Raw genomic sequence first — 19874 nt, 5'->3', positions numbered from 1 at the left:
CACAGCTGGGAGCTGAGGGGGGTCGGTAGCAGGCGGCAACAGTGAGAGACTTATTTCTGGAGAGATTAATTTTTAAAATTAGAAGTTCGAACTGTTTGGGCATAGACCTGGAAAGTAAGACAGAACTTTGCAGGCCATCTCTGCAGTAGATTGCAACTCCTCCCCCTTTGGCAGTTCTATCTTGACGGAAAGTGTTATAGTTGGGTATGGAAATCTCAGAATTTTTGGTGGCCTTCCTAAGCCAGGATTCGGAAACGGCAAGGACATCAGGGTTGGCAGAGTGTGCTAAAGCGGTGAGTAAGGCAAACTTAGGGAGGAGGCGTCTGATGTTGACATGCATAAGGCCAAGGCTTTTTCGATCACAGAAGTCAACAAATGAAGGTGACTGGGGACATGCAGGGCCTGGGTTTACCTCCACATTACCCGAGGAACAGAGGAGTAGTAGGATGAGGGTGCGGCTAAAGGCTATCAAAACTGGTCGCCTAGAGCGTTGGGGACAAGGAATAAAAGGAGCAGATTTATGGGCGTGGTAGAATAGATTCTGGGCATAATGTGCAGACCAGGGTATGGTGGGGCACGGGTACAGCGGAGGCAAGCCCAGGCACTGGGTGATGATAAGAGAGGTTGTATCTCTGGACATGCTGGTCTCAATGGGTGAGGTCACCGCATGTGTGGGGGGTGGGACAAAGGAGGTATCAGAGGTACGGAGAGTGGAACTACGGGGTCCATTGCAAACCAAAACAATGATAACTAGCCTGAACAACAGTATGCAAGGCATATTGATATTTGAGAGAGACATACAATAAGGCATAAAGTGATTGCAGGTCTTGATTGGGAGAGCTAGCTAAAACAACAGGTGAGATAACAGCAGCTAGTCAGCTAACACAGCAACAGCAGGTAAAAATGGCGACGACCAGGCAGAGAGGGTCGGATTAACTACACACAGATCCTGAGTTAAAGCACAGAGCCGACAGATAAAACACAAATAAACGGAATGGAGTACCGTGAATTAATGTACAGTCAAGCAGGCATCAGCTATGTAGCCGAGTGATCATAGTGTCCAGGGGGCAGCCGTAGATGGAGCAGTGAGGCCTCCACTAAGCTATCCCGCGGCGTTTAAAGTTAGTAGCCCGGGGGGTGGTCTGCTCAGACGGAGGGGGTCTGCTCAGACGGAGGCCGGTTGAGGGCACAGCGGATGGGGTATTTGTCTGCAGACCAGACGTGGTCGTGTCGACAGAGAATCCAAGCCGGATGGCGAAAGAGAGGTTGTGAATTGTGTTTGCTAACTGGTGCTAGCTTCGTGATTCAGACAGCTAGTCATGGGTAGCAAGCTAGCAGAAGATGGAGGTCTGTTTTTAGCCACGCCGTGCAATTCCGTCGGTAGATTAGTGGGGTTCCGTGTGGTAGAGGGGACCAATCCAATTGTCAAAATAGTTATAGTGGCCTAAGAAGATTGTTCGATAGACCTGTTCAGATAGCAGCCGATATGCTCAAGACAGCTAACGATTAGCGGGCCGCAGTTAGCATATGGACGTTCAGGTTACCTCGCGATGGAGGGGCCAGTTGAAATACTCCCTCGGGCAGATAACGTCGGTATCCCAGTCGTGAAGGCCCGGTGGGGCTCCGCATCGGCAGTAAAACGGGTCCGGATAGGTGATTGTAGCCCAGGAGTGGCTGATGGAACTCTTCAGCTGGCTAGCTCCGGGATAATTGGTGTTTGCTCCGGAATTGATGTTAGCCAATAGTCACTCGGATACCAGCTAGTTAGCTGCAAGATCCAGGTGTAAATGTCCAGAGCTTGCGGTAAAAATCCGGGGATATGGAGAGAAAATAGGTCTGGTATGCTCTGGTCTGAGTCGCGTTGTACAAAACTGGCAATAGTTTTCCGAGCTAAAGGACAGCTGATGAGCGCTAGCTGTGGTTAGCTGAACTACTAACGTTAGCTTGTGAGCTGGCTAACTTCTGGCTAGCTTCTGTTGTAGATTTCGGATACGAGGTGAATAATACTTTTGAGGAAGAAAAAAAACAGATCCGCACCACATTTGGTGAGGTGGGTTGCAGGAGAGTGTTTTGAAGTTGAGTTTTTAAGAAGAAAAAAATATATATGTAAAAAGATATGCGAAGAAAAATATATAAAATATATATACACGGGACAAGACAAGACGAGGACAAAGGAAATCTGACTGCTACGCCATCTTGGATTAAGATTGTGCTTAGTGCTGCCTTTGATACCATCGATCACCACATTCTTTTGGAGAGACTGGAAACCCAAATTGGTCTACACGGACAAGTTCTGGCCTGGTTTAGATCTTATCTGTCGGAAAGATATCAGTTTGTCTCTGTGAATGGTTTGTCCTCTGACAAATCAACTGTACATTTCGGTGTTCCTCAAGGTTCCGTTTTAGGACCACTATTGTTTTCACTATATATTTAACCTCTTGGGGATGTCATTCGAAAACATAATGTTAACTTTCACTGCTATCCGGATGACACACAGCTGTACATTTCAATGAAACATGGTGAAGCCCCAAAATTGCCCTCGCTAGAAGCCTGTGTTTCAGACATAAGGAAGTGGATGGCTGAAAACTTTCTACCTTTAAACTCGGACAAAACAGAGATGCTTGTTGTAGGTTCCAAGAAACAAAGAGATCTTCTGTTAAATCTGACAATTAATCTTGATGGTTGTAAAGTCGTCTCAAATAAAACTGTGAAGGACCTCGGCGTTACTCTGGACCCTGATCTCTCTTTTGACGAACATATCAAGACTGTTTCAAGGACAGCTTTTTTACATCTACGTAACTTTGCAAAAATCAGAAACATGCTGTCCAAAAATGATGCAGAAAAATGTATCCATGCTTTTGTTACTTCTAGGTTTGACTACTGCAATGCTCTATTTTCCGGCTACCCTGATAAAGCACTAAATAAACTTCAGTTAGTGCTAAATACGGCTGCTAGAATCCTGACTAGAAAAATACATTTTATCATATTACTCCAGTGCTAGCTTCCCTACACTGGCTTCCTGTTAAGGCAAGGGCTGATTTCAAGGTTTTACTGTTAACCTATAAAGCGTTGCATGGGCTTGCTCCTACCTATCTTTCCGAGTTGGTCCTGCCGTACATACCTACACGTACGCTACGGTCACAAGACGCAGGCCTCCTAATTGTCCCTAGAATTTCTAAGCAAACAGCTGGAGGCAGGGCTTTCTCCTATAGATCTCCATTTTTATGGAATGGTCTGCCTACCCATGTGAGAGACGCAGACTCGGTCTCAACCTTTAAGACTTTACTGAAGACTTATCTCTTCAGTAGGTCATATGATTGAGTGTAGTCTGGCCCAGTAGTGTGAAGGTGAACGGAAAGGCTCTGGAGCAACGAACCACCCTTGCTGTCTCTGCCTGGCCGAGTCGGCTATTTTGGCTAGCAAGCTACGGAGGTGGCGGAATAACTGTTGCTGCTGCTGAAAGAAGCGTTCCGTCCACTAGATTATACGTCACACTAACAGCATTGCCTTAAAATCGCACAATCGCACACATCTGCTGACTGGAGTGGGTAACGCTCAGTCAGAACCTCTGACTGCGATGGAGATGTGTGACTTTAAGACAACGACGCTAGTGTGATGTAAAATATATATTATAATGTTCAGACAAAAAGTTAGTGTAGTAACTACATCACACCTGCCCAGACCCACTAGAACACACCCCCATCTCAAGCTCCCGCATCAGCACCATTTTATTTCTCTCCGTCACTTTAAACTTTTAGATAACAAAGCATTTGACCTTTCTTTTGAATTGACAACAGAGGATTGGTTGATTTCCACGTTTTAATTAAGTATCATATTTAAGATGATTGATGAGAAAAGTATCGTCCAACTCTGGGGTATCTCACTGCACCCTCAAATGTCATGTTTTGAAATACACAGACAGACAGATTAAAAGTAATTTTGCATTGTATAACTGTACTTCTGACAGCCAACTTTCTAACTCCTCCCATAACTTTATGACATACTGTCACGCCCTGGCCTTAGTTATCTTTGTTTTCTTTATTATTTTAGTTAAGTCAGGGTGTGACATGGGGAATGTATGTGTTTTTTGGATTGTCTAGGGGTTTTGTACGTTTAATGTGACATCGTCTTGTCTTGGTGTTTGTATGTCTATGGCTGCCTAGATTGGTTCTCAATTAGAGGCAGCTGTGGTTCATTGTCTCTGATTGAGAGCCATATTTAAGGCAGCCATAGGCATTTGGGTTTTGTGGGTAATTGTCTATGTTGCATGTGTGCACTTAGTTTGTTTTAGCTTCACAATCCTTTGTTTTTTGTTTGTTTAGTAAGTGTTTGTTTTTCTTCATTAAAAGAAGATGTCTTTTTTCCACGCTGCGCCTTGGTCCACTCATTCGTCTCATAACGATCGTGACACATCATAACATTCCCAGAAGGATTATTGAGTCATTGTTAGTTACACTGAAGACATGACTCTGCCGTTGTGCTGTAGAATTTGTGAATTTTGTCTCTTGTATAATAAGGGACTATCATTTGTCCCAACATCACAGGCCACAGACTTTGATGCAGATAAAGACTTCCAAAAGTGTTTCCGCAGTTTAAGATCAACTGAGTTTTTTTAATGGGGTTTCTCCCTGTGCACCTGCCAATGTTAATCCATTGAACGAGACAAGTTACCAGACAGAACATATTGCTAATGTTCTTCCCATTAATAACCTCAATAACAATTAACTTGTGGATGGTGGTGGTGATGACGACCTATTCGATGACGTCGTCCATCGGGATTCCCCAAAAAAGAAGACGCTCTGGATTGATCACTGGAGTCAGATGTGAAGGAGGTTGATCATCAGGAGTCAGATGTGAAGGAGGAGGTTGATCATCAGGAGTCAGATGTGAAGGAGGAGGTTGATCATCAGTGAACCTCTAGGATTGTGGCTGGGCTGGCGTTTACACTTCCAGCTTGGTCATATATTTTGATACATTGAATGTTGATATTGTGAATCTATGTTATATATTTGTACCTCCTGTTTCATGAAATGATGTCACAAAGTACTGCCCCTAAATATACAGTGCAGTCGGAAAGTATTCAGACCCCTTCACTTTTTCCATATTTTGTTACGTTACAGCCTTTTTCTAAAATGGATGTAAATATTTTTTCCCTCATTAATCTACACACAATACCTATAATGACATCACAATACCCCAAAATGACAAAGCAAAAACAGATTCTTATAAACGTTTCAAATGTAACAAAAACAACAACTGAAATATCACATTTACATACAGTACCAGTCAAAAGTTTGGACACACCTTCTCATTCAAGGGTTTGTCTTTATTTTTATTATTGTCTACATTGTAGAATAATAGTGAAGATATGAAAACAATGAAATAACACATATGGAATCAGGTAGTAACCAAAAAAGGGTTAAACAAATCAAAATATATTTTATATTTGAGATTCTTCAAAGCAGTCACCCTTTGCCTTGATGACAGCTTTGCACACTCTTGGCATTATCTCAACCAGCTTCATGAGGTAGTGACCTGGAATTCATTTCAATTAACAGGTGTGCCTTGTTAAATGTTAATTTGTGGAATTTATGTCCTTCTTAATGCGTTTGAGCCAATCAGTTGTGTTGTGACAAGGTATGGGTGGCTCTCATGAGGAACGCAACAGGAAAGGTAGACCCAGAGTTACCTCTGCTACAGAAGATACGTTCATTAGAGTTAACTGCAACTCAGATTGCAGCCCAAATAAATGCTTCAGAGTTCAAGTAACAGACACATCTCAACATCAACTGTTCAGATACTGCATGAATCAGGCCTTCATGGCTGAATTGCTGCAGGAAGAAACACTGTTTACAAAAGCTTTGTTAAAGAACAAGAAAAAACACTGTTTACAAAAAATGTGCTTTTCTTTCAAAGGAGATTTCTAAGTGACCCTAAACTTTTCAACGGTACTATACATCTACATGATGTATTGTTACACCACGTTGTAGCAGTATAGACCTAGTCTGTTCATTATATACATCTACATGATGTATTGTTACACCACGTAGGAGCAGTATAGACCTAGTCTGTTCATTATATACATCTACATGATGTATTGTTACACCACGTAGGAGCAGTATAGACCTAGTCTGTTCATTATATACATCTACATGATGTATTGTTACACCACGTAGGAGCAGTATAGACCTAGTCTGTTCATTATATACATCTACATGATGTATTGTTACACCATGTAGGAGCAGTATAGACCTAGTCTGTTCATTATATACATCTACATGATGTATTGTTACACCATGTAGGAGCAGTATAGACCTACAGTAGCTGTCTACTTATTTAGATTTAGTTTTTATTTATTTATTTTAATTTAATTTGACCAGGTAAGTTGACTGAGAACACGTTCTCATTTGCAGCAACGACCTGGGGAATAGTTACAGGGGAGAGGAGGGGGATGAATGAGCCAATTGTAAACTGGGGATTATTAGGTGACCATGATGGTTTGAGGGCCAGATTGGGAATTTAGCCAGGACACCGGGGTTAACACCCCTACTCTTACGATAAGTGCCATGGGATCTTTAATGACCTCAGAGAGTCAGGACACCCGTTTAACGTCCCATCCGAAAGACGGCACCCTACACAGGGCAGTGTCCCCAATCACTGCCCCGGGGCATTGGGATATTTTTTAGACCAGAGGAAAGAGTGCCTCCTACTGGCCCTCCAACACCACTTCCAGCAGCATCTGGTCTCCCATCCAGGGTCTGACCAGGACCAACCCTGCTTAGCTTCAGAAGCAAGCCAGTAGTGGTATGCAGGGTGGTATGCTGCTGGCAGTTTGACTAAATGACACTGCCTTAAATGTGCTGTAGTAAAAAAAAAATATTCGCACTAATCAACCAACACATTCAGGTCTTTGTATGTCTCAATATAATGTTATTATTTAATTAAATCCATTTAAAATAATCTCTGAAAATAAAATATGATCCTCAACTGCGTTTCCCACTCCAGTCAGCAGACGGCGATGTGCGTCTTTCAGGCGATGCTGCTAGTATGACGTATAATCTAGTGGACGGTTCTTCATAAACAGCTCTTCAACCACCTCGGTAGCTTGCTAGCCAACATAGCCGAAAGATTCAAGCTATTGGTTTATATTAGCTGCTGTGTTTTAGACACACTTCTGTCGTATCTACTTGTTAACCTATTTAATTTAATATTACGTTATTTTGTATTAGTCAGCTATAGTAGCTGGCTGGTTAAGTTAGCACTAGCCTAGTCGCTAATGATATCTAGCTAGCTAACATCCCCGAACATGAGCTCCCTAAACTTCTCCCCTTCTGTTAAAGAAGAGGTCTGCTGGGCGGAGATAGAAGGTCTGGGGCTGAACATTGTCGTGAAAGAGGAGAAGGAAGAAGAGGATGTCACAGTAAAACAAGAAGTAGAGGGTGAGGCTGTTACAGTGAAAGAAGAAAAGAAAGACTTTTCAGTGAAAGAAGAGGAAGACACGTTCAGAGTGAAAGAGGAGGAGGGTGTTACTGTGAAAGAAGAGGAAGAGAAAGAGAAAGAGGAGGATGCAGTTTTTGGATTGAAGAAGGAAGGGGAGATTACTGTCACATTAAAAGATGAAGAGGTGGAGATAGGAGATCTGATTAACACCAGTAAGTACCGCCTTGAATTTGTTTTTAACTTTGGATATTCGGAGTTGGCTCGTCAATAGCTCTTCAACGGAGGGCCCTGGAATGATGACTGATATGCCTAGAATCAGACGACGTAGAGAGCAAGCTACCCCAGGTTTTCTCCGTTTCGTTTCCAAAAAGTGACATAACATATATATTTGAGAAGGGTCTATCTGCTGACCGCAGACTGGGGGTCACGGCATGTAGTGATTGTCATGTAGGGATGATTTACTCTACACCGTGCCCCCCAGTAGTGCCATGCGAGAGTTGGGTTGGCTACACCAAAGATTATGGATATACTGACAAGATGTCTCTCTGCCTAACAAGGGGGTCGTTGTCCACAAAGCAGCACTGCGGGTTGTCTAGCTCCCGCCTATCCTCTCTTTGGATTGGTGGATTCATATTTTTATTGTAATCTATTGTTTATATTCTATGAGGGTTGTTGTCGTCAACCGCCAGTATTCAATGGAGAGAGATGCTAAGCTACTAGCATGAATATGCATAGCGATCTGGAGACAACTCCTATAGTGTTTTTTATCAAAGTTGTCGGTATGTCCATGTGTCCACATAACAACTTAATCATTATGAAACTTCTGTTAGATCAAGTAAACCTCATGTAGCAAATAAGCCATACATTTTTGTTGTTGACCAAATTCGACACTTTCCACATTGGGTTGATAATTGTTTCCACTTGGATACAACCAACTGTAGCCTAATGGCATGACCTAGAGAGATACAACCTACTGTAGCCTACTGGCATGACCTAGAGAGTTACAACCTACTGTAGCCTACTGGCATGACCTAGAGAGATACAACCTACTGTAGCCTACTGGCATGACCTAGAAAGCTAAAGTTTTTAAATTCCTGGATTTTAAATTAATATTTTCCATAATAATGATAATATCTATCTTCCTATCCACATCTCGTCGTTCTCTCTATATATAGATAATTTGGAACGAGAGCTAATATAGAACTGCTGCTCTGGCATTATGTTTATACATCTGGTGGATTTGGGTGTTTAATGCTGTCTTTTAAGGCACAGGGCCGCTATCCGTGGTGCTGAATAAAGAGCCTTGTAAATCCTCATCAATCTACACACAATACCCCATAATGCCATCACAATACCCCATAATGCTATTACAATACCCCATAATGCCATTACAATACCCCATAATGCCATTACAATACCCCATAATGCCATTACAATACCCCATAATGCTATTACAATACCCTATAATGACATCACATTACCCCATAATGCTATTACAATACCCCATAATGCTATCACAATACCCCATATTGCCATTCCAATGCCCCATGATGCCATTACAATACCCCATAATGCTATCACAATACCCCATAATGCTATCACAATATCCCATAATGCTATCACAATACCTCATAATGCCATCACAATACCTCATAATGCCATCACAATACCCCATAATGCTATCAGAATACCCCATAATGCTATTACAATACCCCATAATGCTATCACAATACCCCATAATGCCATCACAATACCTTATAATGCCATCACAATACCCCATAATGCTATCACAATACCCCATAATGCTATTACAATACCCCATAATGCTATCACAATACCCCATAATGCTATTACAATACCCCATAATGCTATTACAATACCCCATAATGCTATTACAATACCCCATAATGCCATCACAATACCCCATAATGCTATTACAATACCCCATAATGCTATCGCAATACCCCATAATGCTATCGCAATACCCCATAATGCTATCGCAATACCCCATAATGCCATCACAATACCCCATAATGCCATCACAATACCCCATAATGCCATCACAATACCCCATAATGCCATCACAATACCCCATAATGCTATCACAATACCCCATAATGCTATCACATTACCCCATAATGCTATTACTATACCCCATAATGCCATTACAATACCCCATAATGCCAAAGCAAAAACAGGTTTAGATTTTTTGCAAATGTATTAAAACTATTCCCCATGATAACTAGTCTTAGTAGCCCTGTCTGTGGGGGGGGGGGGGCTTATTTGATTTTGAACTGTAAGACCCATAGTATCAACAAAAAATATTAGTCCATACTGCTGTAACCCATAGTAACACATTGGATAACATTTGCAACATGGAACAACAGTAACCATAGTAACACATTGGATAACATTCACAACACGGAACAACAGTAACCATAGTAACACATTGGATAACATTCACAAAACGGAACAACAGTAACCATAGTAACACATTGGATAACATTCACAACATGGAACAACAGTAACCATAGTAACACATTGGATAACATTCACAACATGGAACAACAGTCCATACTGCTATAACCCATAGTAACACATTGGATAACATTCACAACATGGAACAACAGTAACCATAGTAACACATTGGTTAACATTCACAACATGGAACAACAGTAACCATAGTAGTATTGTTTCCCCCAGAACATCTAAAGGAAGTTTGTTCTGAAGTGTCTGTTAAAATGATATCTTTATTTTTTGTCACTTAAATCTTTCCACATTTTGTTTTACGTTTCAGCCTTATTCTACAATGGATTAAATAAATAAAAATCCTCATCAGTTTACACACAATACCCCGTAATGACAAAGAGAAATAGGTTTGGAGAAAAAAAATTACATTTATTAAAAATAATTAACAGAAATACCTTATTTACATCAGTATTCAGACCCTTTGCTATGAGACTTAAAATTGACCTCAGGTGCATCCTGTTTCCAATGATCATCGTTGAGATGTTTCTACAACTTGATTGGAGTCCACCTGTGGTAAATTCAATTGATTGGACATGATTTGGAAAGGCACACCTGTCTGGCTACCACAGCGTTCTGAAGCGATACGCCATCCCATCTGGTTTGCGCTTAGTGGGACTATAATTTGTTTTTCAACAGGACAACAACCCCACACACCTCCAGGTTGTGTAAGGGCTATTTGACCAAAAAGGAGAGTGATGGAGTGCTGCATCAGATTACTTGGCCTCCACAATCACCTGACCTACATTTACATTTAAGTCATTTAGCAGACGCTCTTATCCAGAGCGACTTACAAATTGGTGCATTCACCTTATGACATCCAGTGGAACAGCCACTTTACAATAGTGCATCTAAATCTTTTAAGGGGGGGGGGGTTGATGGTTTGATGGTTTGAGATGGTTTGGGATGAGTTGGACCACAGAGTGAAGGAAAAGCAGCTAAAAAGTGCTCAGCATATGTGGGAACTGCTTCAAGACTGTTGGAAAAGCATTCCAGGTGAAGCTGGTTGAGAGAATGCCAAGAGTGTGCAAAGCTGTCATCAAGGCAAAGGGTGGCTACTTTGAAAAATCTAAAATATATTTAGAATTGTTTACCACTTTTTTTGGTTACTATATGATTCCATGTGTTATTTCATAGTTTTGATTACTTCACTATTTTTCTACAATGTAGAAAATGGTAAAACAAATAATTATAACCCTTGAATGACTAGGTGTGTCCACTCGTTTGACTGGTACTGTATATTTCATGAATATTTTTACATTCAGTTACATGAAGTCACTTTATTACCACTTCTTCCATAGTCAAACAAGTAAGGAAAGATTTTTTTTAAATCAAAAGGGATGCTGTCAAAAATGTATTGAATTCAAATGGATTTACCCAGCCTACAAAGCACTACAGCCACTCTGTGATGACCAGTTCTGCTCTTTTATTGAGGGATCTAGTCTAGATTAAACTTCATAGGAAGACAGTTTTATAATGTGGAGGTTTCATTTAGGTCTCTGTTAAACGACATACTCTGTGTGTCTTTGCAAGGAGAGAAACCAAACTCTCACTTTGACAGCGGGAAGAGTCCTTCAGGGGAACCAGACCCAGAGACGCCCAGACCAGCGAGACAACACCACTGCTCCCACTGTGAAAATAGTTTTTGCTGGTTAGGGAACCTAAAACTGCATGAGAGGACACACACCGGAGAAAAGCCTTTTCAATGCTCCCAGTGTGGAAAGAGTTTTACTAAGATAGGAAACCTAAAAAAGCATGCGAGACCACACACAGGAGAAAAGCCTTACCAATGTTCCCATTGTGGAAAGAGTTTTACTCAGATAGGGCACCTGAAAGCTCATGAGAGGATACACACAGGAGAAAAGCCTTGCCAATGTTCCCAGTGTGAAAAGAGTTTTACCATGTTAACTAACCTGAAAAGGCATGAGAGAATACACACATGAGAAAACCATTTTCTGCTCCCAGTGTAAAAATAGATTTTCATGAATGGCTGACCTTAAAGCTCATGAGAGGATACACACAGGAAAAAAGCCTTTCCAATGCTCCAGGTCTGGAAAGGCTTTTACCTGGTCAAGTAGCCTGAAGGAGCATAAGAGGATAAACACGGTAAAAGTCCTACCACTGCTTTCTGTGTGGAAGGACATTCAGAGATCCTGAAATCAAATGAGAGAATAGAAAGGCCATATTCTGACTTATATTTTTGACTGAGAATTTGTGTTTTTGTTTGTGCCACATGAAATCATATTGTGTATGATTACACCTGTCTATATAATTACCAACAGTTGACAATGCATGTCAGAGCAAACACCAAGCAATGAGGTCGAATAAATTGTCCTTAGAGCTCCGAGACAGGATTGTGTCAAGGTACAGATCTGGGGAATGGTACCAAAAAATGTCTGCAACATTGAAAGTCCCAAAGAACACAGTGGCCACCATCCTCAAATGGGCACATTTTTTAGGCCTACATTTGTGTGCAGGCCAGATAGACTAGTCCTACTTCTATATGCGTAATCAAGTATGTGTCCTTTCTCAATATTGACAGGAGTGTTTCAAGGTGGAGCTTCCAGCGAGGCGTGAATTTAATAGTATGTTGTACCTAGTTTCCCTCCTCCAGGGAACAGTAGTTATAGTCATAACGTTACGCTTGTCATATGATGACCTCCAACTTAAATACGGGATCTTGCTGTCGGACAGTTTTTTTGTGTTCTGAAATGAACTCGAACTACGTATCATTTAATGGCTCCTTATGCTACGCTGGGAAAACAGTTTGTGGGCACAGAAATACTAAATTATTCCCGAGTTTGCTAAATCCAATGGTTTTTAACTGAGTCATCTTGTAATCCAAGATGGCGTAGCATTAAGACGTGTTTGTTGTTGTAAATGTTATATTTTTTTGTATATAATGCAATATACACTGCTCAAAAAAATAAAGGGAACACTTAAACAACACAATGTAACTCCAAGTCAATCACACTTCTGTGAAATCAAACTGTCCACTTAGGAAGCAACACTGATTGACAATAAATTTAACATGCTGTTGTGCAAATGGAATAGACAAAAGGTGGAAATTATAGGCAATTAGCAAGACACCCCCAAAAAAGGAGTGATTCTGCAGGTGGTGATCACAGACCACTTCTCAGTTCCTATGCTTCCTGGCTGATGTTTTGGTCACTTTTGAATGCTGGCGGTGCTCTCACTCTGTGGTAGCATGAGACGGAGTTTACAACCCACAAAAGTGGCTCAGGTAGTGCAGTTCATCCAGGATGGCACATCAATGCGAGCTGTGGCAAAAAGGTTTGCTGTGTCTGTCAGCGTAGTGTCCAGAGCATGGAGGCGCTACCAGGAGACAGGCCAGTACATCAGGAGACGTGGAGGAGGCCGTAGGAGGGCAACAACCCAGCAGCAGGACCGCTACCTCCGCCTTTGTGCAAGGAGGTGCACTGCCAGCGCCCTGCAAAATGACCTCCAGCAGGCCACAAATGTGCATGTGTCAGCATATGAAATTAATAAATACGAATAATATGTATATAATAATATAATAATATATAATAATAATATGCACATTTGTGGCCTGCTGGAGGTCATTTTGCAGGGCGCTGGCAGTGCACCTCCTTGCACAAAGGCGGAGGTAACGGTCCTGCTGCTGGGTTGTTGCCCTCCTACGGCCTCCTCCACGTCTCCTGATGTACTGGCCTGTCTCCTGGTAGCGCCTCCATGCTCTGGACACTACGCTGACAGACACAGCAAACCTTTTTGCCACAACTCGCATTGGTGTGCCATCCTGGATGAACTGCACTACCTGAGCCACTTGTGTGGGTTGTAGACTCCGTCTCATGCTACCACTAGAGTGAGAGCACCGCCAGCATTCAAAAGTGACCAAAACATCAGCCAGGAAGCATAGGAACTGAGAAGTGGTCTGTGATCACCACCTGCAGAATCACTCCCTTTTTGGGGGTGTCTTGCTAATTGCCTGTAATTTCCACCTTTTGTCTATTCCATTTGCACAACAGCATGTGAAATTTATTGTCAATCCGTGTTGCTTCCTAAGTGGACAGTTTGATTTCACAGAAGTGTGATTGACTTGGAGTTACATTGTGTTGTTTAAGTGTTCCCTTTATTTTTTTGAGCAGTGTATATTTTGTTTGCCTTCACCTCCCTTATCTCACCTCACTTGCTCACATTGTATGTAGACTTATTTTTCACTGTATTATTGACTGTATGTTTGTTCTACTCCATGTGTAACCATGTGTTGTTGTATGTGTCGAACTGCTTTGCTTTATTTTGGCCAGGTCGCAATTGTAAATGAGAACGTGTTCTCAATTTACCTACCTGGTTAAATAAAGGTGAAATAAAAAAATAAAATAAAATATTGGAGACCAAAATTGTCTGGCACACTGCTTAGTTTCAACAACATGAATAACTTATTTCTAGCCTACAATCATCAATGTTACTACTAATGTGAAAACAAGACAAAATATGACTTGTTGCTCATTTTAAAACAAATGTTAAATAATCATTACATTCATTACAGAGGTCACTTGTTGTACAACATCATGGCTACGCTGTTGGCATCGCCTTTTACAGTGGATTTCTGCTGTTGTGGGCCTTTAACCATCTGTATGACTTTGTCATTCACACAGGAGAGAGACGTGACTATCGTGGATCCTCTGGGGAGCCTCAACAACCTCATGATGCTGACAAGGCAGAGAAGAGTCTCTCCAGATCAGAACTCATCAAGAAACACCTGCAGAGATCCACAGGGAAGATAATTCACCACTCTGACTGTGGGAAGAAATTCACCTCCTCAGCAGGCATTACAATTTATCAGAGATCACACACAGGAGAGAAACCATATAGCTGTACTGAATGTGGGAAGAGTTTTGATACATCTAGCCATCTTATTGTACACCAAAGAACACACACAGGAGAGAAAGCTTATAGATGTGATCAATGTGGGAAGAGTTTTATTCAGCTAAGCAACCTGATATCACACCGGAGAATACACACAGGAGAGAAACCTTATAGCTGTGATCAATGTGGGAAGAGTTTTATTCAGCTAAGCAACCTAATATCACACCAGAGAATACACACAGGAGAGAAACCTTATAGCTGTGATCAATGTGGGAAGAGTTTCACTCGCTTAGGCAACCTGATATCACACCGGAGAATACACACAGGAGAGAAACCGTATAGCTGTGATGAATGTGGGAAGAGTTTTGCTAGGTCGAGCAATCTGACTGTACACCAGAGAATACACACAGGAGAGAAACTTTATAGCTGTGATCAATGTGGGAAGAGTTATACTCAGCTAAGCGGCCTGATATCACACCAGAGAACACACACAGGAGAGAAACCCTATAGCTGTTCTCAATGTGGGAAGTTTTTTTGTACATCTAGCCATCTGAAGATACACCAGAGAAGACACACAGGAGAGAAACCTTAAAGCTGTGATCAATGTGACCAGAGATACTCTGATAAAAGATATCTGATTAATCATCAGAAAATACATGCATGAAGGAGTTATTTCATGATATCAAACATTGTTGAATGAATATTTTAATGATGTCACAATGTAGAATGTTTTAACGTTGTAGAAAGAGTATTTGGTTGCTGATTGTCTCAAGGGTGGGAAGTCAAGAAGTTGTGTTTTTTGCTTTTAGCTAGTGCATCACAATTTATTTTGACTGCAGGTTTTTCTGTATTGGAGATGAGTTTTGTTTGGGCTCGTTCCAAGAGGACGAGAGTTCTTGAAGCTAGTGAGTTTTAGAAAGACGAGAGTTCTAGAAGCTAGTGAGTTTTAGGATTCTATAGAAAGAAAAAGAAAAGATACTATTGTATATTATTATTTAGAAATAAAGGTTTTTTCTTGTTTTTAATTGTTGACAGCCAGTAGAAACCATGTTTACATTGTAGGAGGTGAAGCATTGTAGTTGATTATAATGTGAAATGGAAGTTGTTTTCTGTTGGTGGTGAGCAAACTTTCCCAACAAAAATATAGGATATATTTGTTGTCTTAAGGGGGAAAAGTGTTACTGGCTTTGGTTTTTCCATTTATGTTTTGAGGTTGGATTTTAGCACGTTTAGTTTGTTAGCACGTCTAGCTCGTTAGCACGTATAGCTCGTTAGCACGTAGCACGTGATTGGTGTCTATGTGTTACACCAGTTCTTTTGTTTCCCTCTTCTTGGGCAGATTTAGTGGGTCTCACGGTGGGTGACTTTTATGTCCCAGTTGTTGTTACTAGTCAGTGGACACTGAGAGCAAAATTGCAAGATTATGTTATAATTCTTTTATTGCATCAAATGGTTGTTTTATGCAACATAATAGAGGGTTCTTAGAACTATTGTGTCTGTGTGTTCTACTGCGGATGGGCCTCTGGGAGAAAACCGTGACAGGAGATTTACAATGTCTTTTGGGTGATAAAACCTAAAGAGACCGCATTCCAGAGCATGAGTTAATGTATCTGTTCTACATGGTACCAGGGAGAGATGATCCCAGGGCCAGACCCTGGTCTCTACACAAAGAGTACTGTTTTTCCATTAGATACTGTCTGCTGAGAATTATAACTATCTTTGATACAAATCTTAACCTTGTGACCCGTTATATACATCTGTTGTTGGTTGTGTAGTTTTTATTTTTATTTTTAATTTTTATCCCATTTTCTCCCCAATTTTCGTGGTATCCAATCGCTAGTAATTACTACCTTGTCTCATCGCTACAACTCCCGTACGGGCTCGGGAGAGACGAAGGTCGAAAGCCATGCGTCCTCCGAAGCACAACCCAACCAGCCGTACTGCTTCTTAACACAGCGCGCCTCCAACCTGGAAGCCAGCCGCACCAATGTGTCGGAGGAAACACCGTGTACCTGGCCCCCTTGGCTGGCGCGCACTGCGCCCGGCCCGCCACAGGAGTCGCTGGAGCGAGATGAGACAAGGATATCCCTACCGGCCAAACCCTCCCTACCCCGGACGACGCTATGCCAATTGTGCGTCGCCCCACGGACCTCCCGGTCGCGGCCGGCTGCGACAGAGCCTGGGTGCGAACCCAGAGACTCTGGTGGCGCAGTTAGCACTGCGATGCAGTGCCCTAGACCACTGCGCCACCCGGGAGGCCCTATTGGTCGTGTAGGTTGCAAGACCTTTGTACTTTTGTCTCGTGGCTCTCAACGAATCATCTGGGGGTGATTTGTCGACCATCCATCATTATCGTAGAGCACTCAATTGATTCATTTTATATGTGTACGTTGTATTGACCAGCTCCCTTATTAATAAGTGAATAAAGATTTAGTTTAAGAATAACTCTGACTTGTGTGATAAGTTTGTCTCCTCATTTGATATGAAAGAAATTAACCACATTTGGGGATGTTAATCTTCACGTTGTGACGCTCCTGGCGACCTGGGTAAATGGTGCACGAGGGATCCCTCTAACTTGGGATCTCAGGGAGACCACACTTCGGGAACGGAGCAGATGGACTCACCTTTGATCTGAGAGGCAGCGAGCCGAGTGGATCCCGCATCTCAAACCTAGTTTAAAAAAAAGAGGTGAGCGAACTACACAAAGTGTTTTTTTAGAAAAGCCTTGTAGGCTCTGAGTGTGTATTCCTGTGTGAGGGGGGCACCTTGGAGGTGTAAACAGGGCCCAATCAGGAGGCTCTGAGTGTATATTCCTGTATTTTCCCAGTATGAGAGGAGTTGCTAGATTTATTGAATAAACCTTTTTCCATAAAGTTAGTGAACCAATGTGGCTGACTAGCTGTTGATGTTGAAGAAGCGTCCTGTCCACTAGATTATACGTCACAGTAGCAGAATCACCTGAAAGACGCACATCGCCATCTGCTGACTGGAGTTTGTATTCAGTTGAGAAAATACTTTGACAAAAAGCTAAAAAGCGACGACTCCCTTTGAAAATGGGCTATGTGGCATCAGAAACATTTATTATAGTTTAAAAATGTACTACAAAGTGTAGCTAAATAGAATATCTTTGGTCATACCCACTCAGCACATGACGTCCAAGGACGTCAAATTATGGGCGATATCAGGTCTGTCTGTTGTGGCCACTATTTCGCCCCAAAATACTCATCCCAAATGGGGCTGTGTAGAACTATGTAAATGTCTCTCGGACAAGGTGAGTTTTATCAATATACACTTATTTGATGAACCTTTTGTGGGAACCCCTATACGTTCTTTGAAGAACCCCTTATCATGGTTCCTCAAAGAACCTTTTGGCGTTCATTTTTTTAACTCCCTGTCCACCCATTATAAAAACATATTTTAATAATAATAATAATATTGACAATATAGATTTAAATAATTAATTGTTTATTTAGTGGCACCACAAATGTGAATAAATATTCACCAAACAATTTACCAAACAAAACACATTACAAAATTGCAACATTTCTGCAGACATGTCAGACCATAATAAATAATACATTTATTTGTATAGTGCATTCATGACATTTAAAAAATATATATAAATAATGATGTACAATAAAAACAACATACAATAAAAATGAATCATAGGTAAAGTAACAACATTGTAGACCCTCATTCAACTTTTTCACTCCGGACGCTTTATCTGGACATGGTTCGTCAGCACCTTCCACAGCCGAAGCTAAGTAGTAACATTAACATGATGTCTTCTAATTGCAGTCGCTGTACTCATAATATACAGGAGAACGATCGCCTTATGGCGAGGATAGCTGTGCTGCAAGCCCAGCTTCAGACGCAATCGTTAGGCAAGGGTAATTTCAGTGTAGGAAAGGAAGAAACAGCGTCTGTGCCACCAGTAAGTACAGATACTAACGTTAGTATAAATCCCCCCGCACAGTCCCCGCAGCCGGACAACTTTCTCATGGCTTCTGGAAGGAAATGCTGTAGGAATGCTCAACTGGTGTCGCTCATTCAGCCGACAGAAACTTTCAACCGGTTTTCCCCATTAAGTAGCGAGTCAGAGTCTGAGGCTGAGTCTTCTCTTGTCTCTACTCCCGTTACGGGGTCTGAGACGCCGAAGGCTCCAACCATTAGCTCTGACAAATTGAAAACCCTAGTCATTGGCGACTCCATTAACCGCAGTATTAGACTTAAAACGAATCACCCAGCGATCATACACTGTTTACCAGGGGGCAGGGCTACTGACGTTAGGGCTAATCTGAAGATTGTGCTGGCTAAAGCTAAATCTGGCGAGTGTAGAGAGTATAGAGATATTGTTATCCACGTCGGCACCAACGATGTTAGGATGAAACAGTCAGAGGTCACCAAGTGCAACATAGCTTCAGCGTGTAAATCGGCTAGAAAGATGTGTCGACATCGAGTAATTGTCTCTGGCCCCCTCCCAGTTAGGGGGAGTGATGAGCTCTACAGCAGAATCTCACAACTCAATCGCTGGTTGAAAACTGTTTTCTGCCCCTCCCAAAAGATAGAATTTGTAGATAATTGGCCCTCTTTCTGGGACTCACCCACAAACAGGACCAAGCCTGACCTGCTGAGGAGTGACAGACTCCATCCTAGCTGGAGGGGTGCTCTCATCTTATCTACGAACATAGACAGGGCTCTAACTCCCCTAGCTCCACAATGAAATAGGGTGCAGGCCAGGCAGCAGGCTGTTAGCCAACCTGCCGTTTAGTGGAGTCTGCCAATAGCACAGTCAGTGTAGTCAGCTCAGCCATCCCCATTGAGACTGTGTCTGTGCCTCGACCTAGGTTGGGCAAAACTAAACATGGCGGTGTTCGCCTTAGCAATCTCATTAGGATAAAGATCTCCTCCATTCCTGACATTATTGAAAGAGATCGTGATACCTCACATCTCAAAATAGGGTTACTTAATGTTAGATCCCTCACTTCAAAGGCAGTCATAGTCAATGAACTAATCACTGATCATAATCTTGATGTGATTGGCCCGACTGAAACATG

General features: G+C 41.9%; 1 protein-coding gene across 1 annotated transcript; it reads left to right on the top strand.

Moving 5' to 3' along the window:
- Positions 1-7074: 7074 nt before the first annotated feature.
- LOC129839079 (zinc finger protein 239-like) lies at positions 7075-17262 on the top strand. Its single transcript, XM_055906351.1, has 2 exons — positions 7075-7652; positions 14607-17262. Exons 1-2 carry the CDS (start codon positions 7307-7309, stop codon positions 15407-15409), a joined length of 1149 nt encoding a protein of 382 aa, XP_055762326.1. The 5' UTR covers positions 7075-7306; the 3' UTR covers positions 15410-17262.
- The last annotated feature ends 2612 nt before the right edge of the window (positions 17263-19874 follow it).

The sequence above is a fragment of the Salvelinus fontinalis genome, chromosome 40, assembly GCF_029448725.1.
Source record: "Salvelinus fontinalis isolate EN_2023a chromosome 40, ASM2944872v1, whole genome shotgun sequence".
NCBI lineage: Eukaryota > Metazoa > Chordata > Actinopteri > Salmoniformes > Salmonidae > Salvelinus > Salvelinus fontinalis.
Note: the sequence above shows the minus strand (reverse complement) of the source record. Positions and strands in the feature narration are given on the sequence as shown.